This window comes from Anomalospiza imberbis, chromosome 26 (assembly GCF_031753505.1).
Source record: "Anomalospiza imberbis isolate Cuckoo-Finch-1a 21T00152 chromosome 26, ASM3175350v1, whole genome shotgun sequence".
NCBI lineage: Eukaryota > Metazoa > Chordata > Aves > Passeriformes > Viduidae > Anomalospiza > Anomalospiza imberbis.
The window spans coordinates 1,221,341-1,234,236 of NC_089706.1; the positions used below are offsets into that span (position 1 = coordinate 1,221,341).

A 12,896-nucleotide genomic window follows, 5' to 3' on the forward strand; every position below is an offset into this window, starting at 1 on the left:
GAAATCGGTTATGATGTAGGGGGAAAAGCAACAGTAATGGGAAACTTCCTTCCCTCACCCCCCAGGTCACAAACAAACACCATCCAGAGCACGACCTGGCCTCCCCAACACCACTGGCTGGCTGTTCTCTGACCTGAAGTTCCCCCCACAGGCCGAACATCCTGCACACAAGGAGGACAGTCAGCATCCCCTTCACGTGAGGATGGGATGCTTCCAGACAGAGAGAAGCATCTCTTCAAACATAACTCAGCCTCTTCAACTCAAGCAAGCCAGGGCCTGGGTGTGACAACACAGCCACCCAACCTTCTGGCCACTTCTACTCCATGTGCTGTTTGTTTGCCTTAACCTGTTCTTTACACAGATTTTTTTTTTCTCCTTTTAAATAAAATTGTGTGCTCTATGCTCCTGGGCTCTGTCTCAGGTAGAGAGATCACCTGCTTCCCTGCTGGACAACACCTAAGTGCTGCAAGTCTCTTCATTTCAGCCCCCAGCTCCATTTTCACCACCCTCACAAGTATTTGGATTCAGAGAATCAGCATGTTTGGCTCGGAAGGGACCTTAAAATCACCCAGATCCAACCCCTGCCATGGGCAGGGTTTAATTTATACTGATTTTAAGTGTGACACTGAAAATCCACCAAGCACTGTCACTTCACATTATTTAACCCTAAACCACATAACTTTGGACTTGTTTTGTTACTCCCACTGCCCCTGTCACCAGTAGATGGCAACAACACATTTTTATTCCATGCAGCCTTTCCCTTAGCACAGAGTTCACCTCTCTTTAATTATCAGTTCCAGACTCCAAAAGGAAATAATTCATGCAGCACTGAGTTTTAGAAAAATAGCACTGGACTCATGACAATTAGCCCAAATTAATTTGTAGTGTTTAAGTCAGATTCATAGAATCACAGAGCAGAATCCCAGAATGGTTTGGGTTGGAAGGCTGATTAAAGATCATCCCATTCCTAGAAACTCTGCTTATCCCCTCAATGCTCACTGCAAACCCAAACTCCACAGTGCAAAGTTGTGTAGCCTGGCATCATCTCCATATCAGCTCACTCTGAGTATCACAACCACAAACTGCAACGAAATACAGCATATGAAGTTATTTTTTTCTGAAAGGCTTCGCTCTATCAAGCAGCTGACTCCACACATGGAAGTTCAGTACATTTCAAGTGTGAAACTCCCACAGTTCCTAAATCCACTCTCCTTCACAGGTCACCTAAACCCACTGGAGCTGTATTCCCTAAGGACTGCATTTGTCACACACTGGACAAAAGGGCCAAAACACACTCTGGGCTTTGCCTCAAGTGCTCCACCAGATCAGCCCCAAGATAAACTTCCTCTTCTCCATCAACTTTTCACCAATTTTTTCAGGAGTCAACACTGTCAAATTTTGGAGGTTCTGGGAAATTCTCTGCAATTCTAAAAGGAAAAGGTGCTCAGCAAATTAAAACCCATCCCCTACACTACCACTGAGTAACTCTGTGCACAAACTGCAAACTTCAATCTCAGCAGTTTCTACCTGATATTTGGGACATGAAAAGTCATCTGGATAACAATGGGAGAAGAGCTGCTCAGCACAATGATGAATGAAAGACAAACACTTACTGCTAAATAATTTAACATTTTTATTTGGAATTTTACAAATCATCGCTAATCTTTACATCCAGAAAGAAGAGCAAAAACACGGCCACTTTTTACAGTGATTTCACTTCCCAATTAAGTACAGTCCAGTGTATTTAAGCACATTGCAGATGCCACACCAAGCAAGCTGAGCTCCTGACCAGCACCACACTCAGTCCCAGTCACACATCCCAGTGTTTACAAACAACTCTCAAACTGAGGTATCAGCCAGGCCACGAACAGCAAATCCTTCTGCAGAGCCAAAGCCCCTTTCTAATAACCACAGCCTATTATGAACTCCAACAATACGACTGCTGGGATTGTCCCAAAAAGCCCTATAAAGCCCCAAACAGTTCTGTGCCATGCCAACAATCTGTTGATGACAGGGAGAGCAGAGCCAAGCAGCCACAGACAAGCCAGAGCACTTTCAATGCTGCCTCGGGCATCTGAAGTGAGGCTGTTTGGGTTTTCTGTGAAAATCAGGAGCTGCCTGTATGCTGATAATGAGACTCATGGAGCTAAAACCTGTTCTAGTTAAGATTTGGGGTTTGCTGAGGACTTAGAAGTAGCAGTGACTCTAAACTAATGGCAAGCACCGTGGTGGGGGCTCCTGCAGTTAGAATCTGGACTAAAACATTTGATGAACAAGCAGCAAACAAGAGACCACCACATCTACCAGCACTCACACAACTGAACTGGGTTGGTTTTCCTTTAACATGAAAAGTGAGTGACAGGGAAAAGCTTCTGCTTCTAAACAGGAATCTGATGCTAAATCCAGCTTTTCAGAGCTTGATTTAACATCCCAGTCTGCAGCCAGAGGTTAGAAATGCAGAGTATGTGACTTCAAGTAAAAAAGCAAGGAAGGTGGATCACACAGCACCCACTTCTACTCCTGAAAGCTACAGAAGATCTCCATAACTGCCATCAAGGCTCACTAAAATCGAGCACCCTAAGGAACTCCCACTGTGCTCACAACAGGACACAGCCACCACTGAGCTCTCAGCAGTTCCTTTAATTAGGGACCTCCTGTCAACAGGCAGGGGATGCCTTTGCTACAGAATCCTTCAGTTTTCAGTTCCAACAAATCCACCACAGTCTTTGGGAGATTATAGCAAAGAATCAGAAATATATATGGCTTTTTTCCTTCTTAAAAGCAAAGGAAAAGCTATAAAACTCTGATTTCAAGGCACACTTTAATTCAATATATATACAGCAACCAACTTTGGCAGACAAAGAGGTAGAGTATATAAGATCTTAACTGTGATAAGTTTCCAAAAGACATCGCCTTCAATGGCACCAGACTCTTCAGGGAATGAGCAACAACACATTTCAGAGTACAAAGGAAAGGACAGAACCATTTACACCACCTCTGCTGCAAAAAGGGATGGGAAGGACAGCCAGGATTGAGTGAGCAGAACTCTACAGGAGAGAGGACAATATTGGACATCAAAGCAAAGAGGTGGCACTGAAGGCAGCAGGCAGCAGCAGCTGGCACTGGGACAGGGCCATTGCAGCACTCCCACAGACTCTGGCATGCTACAGGTACTGCCTTTCCCCGGCTCGCGTGCACAGAGGGACAACGAGGGGCCCAGAAGGCAAAGCAGGATCTGTGTTACCTATATGCACACACACTCTTTATCCTATCAAGCATCTCCTCCTCCAGTTCATCAGCAGAGCAAGACACAGCACAAGGAACTCATGGACAGCCACTCACTGCAAGGGCAATCAGTCTTTGTCCAGCTCTGACAGGGATACGCCACTGCAAAGTGCCCCCCACCCCCCAAAAAGGGCAGTCATGCTTTACACATCTTATATTCGGCAGAACTGGGAGTGCTGTCACGTTTCCTACAAACAAAAAAACAAGTCAAATCAGAGGTTTTACATTGCAAGAGGTTTTACATTTACACTGAAAGCACATCCTTGGTTTTGTCATTAAAGCTGCAGGTTAAGTCACAAACTGGGTCATTCTTTAGCCTCTCTTTACCAAACAACTGCTGGACTGAGGAGATTTTAGCTTCATTCAGCTACTGAACTGTCAAGAATGACCAAGGAGCAGCAGAGCCTTTGATCCAAAGGGATCATTTCAAGTGATGACTGGTATTACCAAAAACTAACCAGGATTCCCATAACTCCACCAGGTGCACCCTGGAATTCATTTTAATTACAATGTGTTGTTTAGTATCTATTTTCTGACCAAAAATGAAATATTAGTTTGTGTGGGTTTTGATTCTGCAGTCCACTAACAGCAACTTTACAATACTTAAACCTTCAGGAATTAAAATTCACAATGACATTCTTATATATGTCCAAAGTTCTTGAATAATTCCTGTTTTGCTTTAACAAAAAAACCCATCCCATACCAAACCTCAGTGCTATTACTCCAAGTCTCTAAGGAGTTCCACATTCCATAAGAAAACCTCCAGAATTACCAGCATTTTGACACACCAGACCAGTAATTTCTTTTATCATGTGTAAAGGTAAGATTGGAATGAAGAATTCTATTCATTTTTTCTCTCCAAAAATAAGCAAAATTAACCCAGAAAACAGATCCTATCTTAATTAGAAGCATCTTTCTTTAGAGTGAAGATAATATTCCTTAATCTATACATTATTTTGGAATAAACTCCAAGCTTAATGTTCATATTAAAACTCATCAAAAATACTGAAAATTCACCTGTCCTTTAAAAGTCAATAAAATCAAGACTATGCACATGAAAAGACCTTTGCATTAAGCTGGAATAAGAGAACCCATCACCTCCTCAGAATCTGTGCAATGGAGAAAAGCAACAAAAAAAAAAAAGAGAAGATGCTGATTTAAAAAAAAATATTTGTAGTTCCAGCTCTGTTGAGATAGCAGCGACAAAACACTGGCAAGGAAGAGTCAAACTGAGCTGCAAAGTGTTCTGTTCAAACAAGGTTTGAAGAGCCAGATTTTGGAAGAGCTCATTTGACCCTACACAAGTGCAGGAGGAACCCCAACATTCACCACATGCATCTCTCTGGAGTGAGCATTAGGTTAAAATACAGGAGAGGACATCAGCTTCAAAGCAAGTGTATTTTCATTCTTTTCAGGGCTACAGAACTCTGAATTTGAAAAAGAAATCACCTTTTCATAAGAAGGTTTCAAAAGATCCTTTGTTAGACCCTCCATTTATTCTCTTCTAGAAAGCAAAAATGCAGATGAATCAGTAATTGTGGGAGATGTGATCTGGTTTTCTCTGAAGGGATGCACAACTACCTTTAGAGTTTTAGTGCCCAAAGGTGGTTCCAGCTTCTAATTACAGGGAATTAAACTATTAGCTAAGAAAAGTAACTCACCACTGGGATGGGTGCAAAGATTCCTCTGAGCATTGTAGGCAATATGCTACTCATTCTTCAAACATAACACCAAGAAATGTGATTTACAATCACTGGAAGCTCTTACTGACACTGCTGAATGATAATTCTCTATATATTATATCCTGTTCTCCCAAAATGAATGAAAAGTTAAGATATTGTTTCCTACAGGAAGCCAAGGCTCCCAGCTAGATGGATTCCACACTCCTGAAATTCCAAGCAAACCACAATAAAAAAGACACTTAAGGTTCATTGCAAGAAGTCCAAATGAAGTGGAAAGTTATACCTTTTCATTAATTCATTTGTGCAGTTTCTTCCATCTCAGCTGGGACATTAGTTTTTAAAATACAAATTTCCTTGCAACTCTCATCAACTGTGTACGAGCTGAACAGCAGAAAGGGAGAAAGGTCTAATTGAATGTCCCATCCAAGTGCATTTTACACACACAAGAAAGAGAGGCCAAGGAAAGATCTGCTGTCATTTGGAGGCTACAAACCAGCAAGGATCAGGGGCTGGAAGCACAACAGCTCACAAAGGCTCAGCTGCATCAGGAACTCAGAGCACTAAAAAGGGAGATGGAGGATTTCATGAAAGAGATTAGATCAGGGTTTTCAGACAAGAAAGAGTTTTAACAGTCAGATGTTCAGAGAGGAAGATGAAGGCAAGCACAAGGCACAAAAAGGCTTTTCATGCTGTCAGATATTCAGGAATGTCACAGTCTTTAATTTTTGATGATGCTGCTTTAGATCCCTCCTGCTTTCTACGCCCTGAGAAGTCTCTCCACGGGCGAAGGCAGCAAGTGCTGCCCTGAACTGCCAAGAGCTCTTCTCTGGCCCATCCAGGCTGCAGAATATCCAAGTACTGAATAAAAGCAGTGGCTCAAAAGCACCAAATTGCTCAGCAGCACACTCTGGCCCTTGGATTGATACTGCACTGCCTATTTAAAAGACACTAAGGCTAAAACTTCACTGGATATAAACCATCTCCAGGGCTCTCCCAAGTCCTCTGTGTGGGCTTATTACAAATATGAACCAAAGGAATATTCCCTCTAGTTTGCTTCATTTAAAGCATCCCTTCCTTTGTTTCATGTACTCCAGATAAATCCCAACAGATTCTGGAAAAAGACAACACTGTTCTGATGAGACGCTCATCCTGACATTCTGTGTGTACCACCTAACCTGCTCTGGACTGTCAGTGTTTTGCATTTTACAAAAATATTTCTCTAACAAAAAGGTTTTTTCCAGAAGATAAAACCAGACATCACAGCAAAAAGCAATGCACAAAGAGGAATTTAAATCTCCTGCCCCTCCAGCAAAAACCACACCTAAAACCTCAGCTGCTTTGAAGGTAAAGTTTAAAACACCCTACATGTCTCATTAAAAACAGAACACTAATTGCTTATGCACAAATCTAGTATTTTACAGTTGATTTTGCAAGTCTTAAACATAGGGACACCAACATTGGGGATCCAAGAAGAGAAGAAAAACCTGAAAACCTTCTGGCAGCACAAGCCCACACAACCAAGACTCCCCCTGGCTTTAGGAGATAAACTGGTATGTCTGAAGCAGATGGACAAAATACTTTCCTTGGCAAGTGGACACTGCCAAACACAAGCTTGAAAACGGGGTCTTTCCTTCCTTGAAATTAGTGCAAGTGTTAATTAGCAGCTTAGCTGAACAGCAGATCCAAAACCAAAGTGAAATTCATGGTTAGGCTTTAGCTTCCATCAGCTGCTGGGACGAGCTCACACAAAATCAGACATTTGAAAAAGAAAGGGCACACAAAGCTGAAGAAACTTAAACAACAGCACAGCTTTGGCTCAGCCATTTAGGAATTTGCAGTATTAATAAAAAGAAAGCTTACTCACCCATTCTGTGAGAAGAATTTCTTGTAGATCCAGAAGGCTGCCAGGAGCACCACAACTACCACAATCACTTTAAAAAGAATTAAAGTGAAAAAAAAGCACTTTAGCGTGATAAAGATCATCTCCAGCTCACAAAAAAGCAACAAAAATTTTGCAGAAATAGCCTTGTTTTCATCTACAGGTCTATCCCACCTCTACCCCCCCAAAAAACCCCACAACCCAACTTATTTATGGAATGAGCCATGTAAATTAAATATTTGATTCTTCAAGATAGTTCAGCTCAGAACCAGTGACCACAAAGATGGCAAAACCCCACCAGCAGCTCAGAAACTAAAACAGCAATGACAAGGCCCCAGCGTTACTTTTTACAAGTTTATACAAACGTGGATAACAAAAGCAAGGACAGAGGATGGGCTGAACGCTTCTGTTCACTGGCAGAGTTATTTACTCACACCCCCAGTAAACCCAAGCTCTGAAATTTATCCAAGTGGCCAAGCTGTTACAAACTGCCTTTGAAATGTGACCTCACCACATGAGAAAATACACATTTCACACTAAATTAAACTATAATAGCTAAGCAATCTTTTTTTGAATCATGCAGCTTTAACTAGAACTCCAAAGTCACCCTGTTGCAGTCACAGGTGATTGGAATAAAAAATGGACTTTCACATAAAAAATATTATTTGTATTGTATTTTTTTTAAGGTTTTAGAAAATACTTACCACAGATGACGGCTATAATATATCCACCTAAAACCAGAAGGAATCAGTATCACAAGAGGAACATAGGTGCTTCTTACTCAAACATTATTATAAAAATAATCACAGAGATATTTCAAGAGGAACATAGGTGCTTCTTACTCAAACATTATTATAAAAATATTCACAGAGCTATTTCAAGTCAAGTACTTCTATCAACACAATCTTTGAAGCCGACTAATTTAAATAATAATATTTAACTTTGAATATGAATATTTTAATTAATTTTAACAAACCCTGTTTTTCACATCAAAATAAAGAAGGAAGCTGCAATAAATTATTTCTCCTGAATACAAAAGGACTGTTCTCTCAGCTGTATTTTCATCCCAGTGGAGTTTTTGCAGCCCATACTTACTGAGCTGGCAGGTTGGCACTGCAGGCACCCACTGGTTGTTTCCAATGTACTGAATCCGAGCCTCCCCGTGCAAGGTGTACCCCGTGTAACATTCAATGGTAATGAAATCCCCCACAGAGTAGGAAGGCTTTTGTCCATCTGTCACTGTCCCATAACTTATGACTGGTGTGGAACCAGAACCTTCAGACTCACCTGGAAAGAAAAAGGGGGAGGGAAAAAAAATTAAAAATGTATTACTACATCAGATATTTAAAACTTGCCAGTCTGCTCCTGATTTTAGCAGTTTTACTCACAGGCACAGTGCTGTAAAGCACCCCAGGAGCTCTGTTCTTGACAGGTCACTGTCACCTCTGCAGAGCCATCAGGGAAGGAGCAGCCAGCATTGCACCTGATCTGGACAGACTCTCCTTTTCCATAGGCTGGCTTGCCTGGAATCAGGACCCCATTGGGGATCTTTGGGGCAGGACACACATCTGCAGTAACTAACACAGAATTTCAAACAAGTTTAGTGAGAACAAAGTTTATTTCATAACTCAGTAACTCATTCCACAAACACAAGCTGCCTTCATGTAAGAAAAATAGCTCAGCATATGTCAGAAGTTTAACTTCACCCCCTTATTTTAAGTACAAATATTCACTTTAGAAAACTTAAACATCACTCTAGGTATTCATTAAGGTAATACCATCCTATGATGTGGCAGCTCAGAAATCCTTACTGGTTCATTATTCCTCTGAGCTCTACAATAATTTCTAGAAAGTAGGAGCTGAAGTGCTGCATAAAAAAACACACACAAAGATTTCAACTGCTCCAGAAGGATACCACAGCTTTCCTCACTGTGCATACTCCCAATTCTCTGTATCAAGTATTTTCTCCTGCATTCCACATCTTTTCTCCTGCCTTCACCCATGAAATCACTAGAACACCAGGATGCTCTATATTAGCTAAAACACTTTCAACACACAAGAGAAAAGGGAATCTTAGAGAAAGTCTTACTTTTCTCACAAGTTGGTTTTGGAGGAACCCAGGTGTTATTTTCTTCACAGATAATCACCATTTCTCCAACCATGAAATAGCCTTGATTACACTCAAACACAACCGAGTCCTTGTATCTGTAGGGAAGTCCAAATCCGGATGTTTTTCTCCCATTTTCAACTCTAGGGTCTTCACATTTGACCACTGAAAGAGGCGAACCATTTGTTAACACAAACATTTGTTAACGAACGAAAACAAAGCTTGGAAATCTGTTAACACAAACATTGCACCAAACACAACATCCTTTTCCCTATGTGCCAATTCCCCCAAGTTGTTTTGGAGAAACTTTGCAAAAACATTGCTTCCTGCACTTCCATAGTGGCTGTGTTTTTAGGAACAGGATTCTTCCTTAGCTTTTTACAAGTCCTACTCCAGCCTCCCACATTCTTGCCCTTGACACAGTTTTTCTGCAGGATTTGTGGTCTCCCAGTTCCTTCACTTTGGCCTTGTCACTTCTAGCAACAAAACACTCATACAGGTATTTTTCAAACTTTAACTTAAATTTAAGCCATATTCTGTGTCCTAATCCATCAATATCCACCACGCCGATGTAATCTCCACTGGAACTGTACCAAACTTTGTACCAGAGCATTCCTAGAGGCAAAGTCCATTCTCCCCACCCCGCTTCCAAGGAAAGGGACAGGCGCTGCAATAAAGAATGAAAAATCCCAACAACCTCGACACTCTGGAGGCGGCCCACTCCAGACTCCATTCTTTGTGTGCTCGTCAGCTGTGCAGTGAATCGTGTCTGGGCCAATGAGGGAGAAGGGATCACTGCCCCTGGGGACATCCCGACACCTGTAGGTCACTGAGCTCTGGTACACGTAGCTGGATCTTTCCTCGTAGTCCCCGTTGGCTATTTTGGGAGGTGGCTCACAAGGAATTTCTGTAAATAAAGCACAACAACTGGTCAAATTGGTTTTGCTGTGTTAGCTGGTTCATCTCAAAGAGCAAGCCTTGATTTCCCGGTGGTTTCATTGAAAATGTGACAGAGCCACTCAAAGGCACGCTGCAGAACCTCAGCTTCAACAAGAGGCTGATTTTAATGAGATAATTACCACAAAACGGACATTTTTCAGTGGTCATCCCTCAGGCACATCCCAAGTAGTTAGGAAAAAAATCATCGCTGTTTTCCCATCATTTTTTTGTACTGGAAAGTTGGTGGCAAAGCTCTTTGTAAATGAACTACCCTCCCTGAACAGAAAATCAAACACAGCAGTAATTTACTTACTTTCACAGTAAGGCAGAGATCCACTCCAGCCAACACCTCCATTCATGATATCACAGGAAATCTTTTCCTTCCCCTGCAATCTGTATCTAGACAGGTAACAATTTTGAAGAAGTGAAACTTAAATTTCTCATTTCTGCAACAAGCACCAAAGAATCAGCTTTTATCAATAATTGTGTTCTGTAATTACAGGGACATAACACAGCAAGGTTTTGTTGTAATGAGAACAGAATCTTGTTTATTTTGCTGACAGTCTCACTTTGAAAACAAAACAGATAAAGAGACATCACTAAGGAACTGTGGAAGTCTTACCATTTTCAGAATACCCTCTAATATTAAAGTCCTAAAATTACTAATACTCAAGGAAAAGGAAAAAAACCCTCCTTAGTGTTGTTGATTCAATTATTCAAAAATGAAGGATGATAAATATATATCTACTTCCTCTGCCACAGCAGCATTAAAAGAAGTCACCAGAGGTAACACTCCAGTTCTGCAGAATCTCACAAAAAAGCTTAGGGTTGACACAAAGAGTAATTAAACCAGGGGATCAAATTAAATTCAGCTGTAATTTCATTTGCTACAGGTAGAATTCAGATTTCAGGTCAGAACGGGAATAGAAAATTTGGGTTTGGTTCAAACCTGGTGTAAACATTAAAAAAAAAAAAAAATATCATTAACTTCACCAAAACACTTACCCTTCATTACAATAAAATGTCAGAACTGAACCAAATGTAAGATCTGTTGCATCAAAATGACCATTTTCCAAGTCTCCTGGGTACGCACATTTTTTCGCTGGGGGAAATGGGAAAAAAGAAAAGAAAAGGAAAAACCATCTACATTTTTGTAGTTACATACAAAGACAAAATCTTTGACACTTATTGCTGTTACCCACACCAGTGTTTTCCAAGCTGCATATAAAATAATGCAAAACCCTAATTCAAAATCCTAGTTTCAGTAAATATCAGGGGGAAAAAAGGGGTACAAAAAACTACCTGTACAGAACACGCCTTTGGGTGACCACTGCAAGTCATCACCACATGTCCACGTCAGTGACATCCCTGGAACCCTTCTGTATCCCGGCCGGCAGGTGAAGGAGATTTTGGTCCCAGGTGGAAAATTCTGTATTTCCCTGAAGGACTCGTTGAGCTCTGCGTACTGCAGCCGATCCGGCTTGGGACACGTGGCTGGGAGAGGAAGGAAAAAGCAACACAGCACCTTAGCAACAAGAAGAGAAACACACTGAGGTGTAACAGCACAGGAGACACAATAACTCAAGAGCTTTTTAAGGATATATTTAAGTCGTTCCCTATTTTTTAATTTAGGTTTTAACTGCATCCAGCGTCCAGCGCTACACGCGTATAGGGCACGTTACTCATTGTTTCCTCAAGTTCTTGAGTCATTCTACCCAGACAATGCACTTCCTTCCAGATCCTATTTTCAGATTTTTGCCTGTTTGCCTTTTTTTTTTTTTTTTTTGTAGTTAAACACACGACTTCACTCACTGTACACCCGTTTCGTTCGCTGCATGAAAAACAAACAAGCCAGCCCCACTCACAGAGCTCATTGTCCTTTCTTAAGGAAAAAGGAAAGCGGGTGTAAGGGACAGAAAGCGGGGTTTAAAACCAGCTCCGAGGCCCGGCTGGACAGCGGTTCAGCGGCAGGTGTCCGTGCCCACGCCAGGGTGGGACGGGATGCTCCCCACCCACGGACTGTCACAGGGCTGCGGTTCAAAGCCGCCCAAACCCCGGCGCTCGCACCACCGCTGGAGCCCTTTCCTTCCTGCCCGCCCCGCTGCCCCGGCAGGCCCCGAGAGCAGCCTGAGCACCGCGGGGAGCGGAGCGGGGAGCAGGGCACGGGCACGGGCACGGCCCCGACCGCAATGCCGACCCCGACCCCAATGCCGACCCCGAGCTCCATCCCAACTCCGACCGCAATCCCGACCCCGATCCCAATCCCGATTCCCACCCCAATGCCGACCCCGATCCCGATCTCGATCCCAATCCCGACCCCGATCCCAATCCCGATCCCAATCCCAATCCCGATTCCGACCACAATGCCGACCCCGATCTCGATCTCGATCCCAATCCCGACCCCGATCCCGATTCCGACCACAATGCCGACCCCGACCCCGATCCCGATCCCAATCCCGATTCCGACCCCAATGCCGACCCCGATCTCGATCCCAATCCCGACCCCGATCCCGATCCCAATCCCGATTCCGACCCCAATGCCGACCCCGATCTCCATCCCAACCCCGATCGCAATCCCGACTCCGACCCCGACCCCGATCCCGACCCCGATTCCAATCCCGATTCCGACCCCGACCCCCATTCCAATCCCGATTCCGACCCCAATGCCGACCCCGATCCCAATCCCGATCCCGACGCCGACCGCTCCTCCCAGCCGCGGTCCCCCGAGGGCTCCGCGCCGCGCCCGCCGCTCCGAGCGCCCCTTCCCCACCAGCACCGCCCGCTCGGGGCGGCAAAGAGCGAGCGGCCGCTGCTCACCCACATCCTGGGCCCCGCCGAGCCGCCACAGCACCAGCACGGGCAGCAGCAGCGGCAGCAGCAGCGGCGGCGGCGGCACCGAGAGCCGCCCCATCCCCGCCGCGGGGCCGCGGCCGCCGCCGCTCCGCTCGCTCCCGGCGCCGCCGGAGACGCAGCGCGGGCCCGGGTGCGCATGCGCGGCCCGCCC

General features: G+C 43.9%; 1 protein-coding gene across 7 annotated transcripts in view; it reads right to left on the minus strand.

Annotated features, from left to right (window-relative positions):
* CD46 (CD46 molecule) overlaps positions 1 to 12,896 on the minus strand; it is a 21,933-nt gene extending 9,037 nt beyond the window's left edge. For 5 of the 7 annotated variants that reach the window (XR_010993776.1, XM_068173531.1, XM_068173532.1 and 2 more), the window contains exons 1-10: positions 12,710 to 12,896; positions 11,195 to 11,386; positions 10,898 to 10,994; positions 10,206 to 10,291; positions 9,651 to 9,860; positions 8,936 to 9,118; positions 8,235 to 8,423; positions 7,942 to 8,133; positions 7,551 to 7,577; positions 6,832 to 6,898 (exon numbers count right to left, since the gene is read on the minus strand). Coding sequence is in view for 6 of the 7 variants with exons in the window: in XM_068173531.1 (XP_068029632.1) it covers positions 6,832 to 6,898; positions 7,551 to 7,577; positions 7,942 to 8,133; positions 8,235 to 8,423; positions 8,936 to 9,118; positions 9,651 to 9,860; positions 10,206 to 10,291; positions 10,898 to 10,994; positions 11,195 to 11,386; positions 12,710 to 12,803 (1,337 nt within the window). In the remaining variant the exon portion in view is untranslated. Of the gene's footprint in view, positions 1 to 1,609; positions 3,474 to 5,250; positions 5,349 to 6,831; positions 6,899 to 7,550; positions 7,578 to 7,941; positions 8,134 to 8,234; positions 8,424 to 8,935; positions 9,119 to 9,650; positions 9,861 to 10,205; positions 10,292 to 10,897; positions 10,995 to 11,194; positions 11,387 to 12,709 lie in introns of those variants that run through there. The other 2 variants (XM_068173530.1, XM_068173533.1) reach the window with 2 other exon arrangements.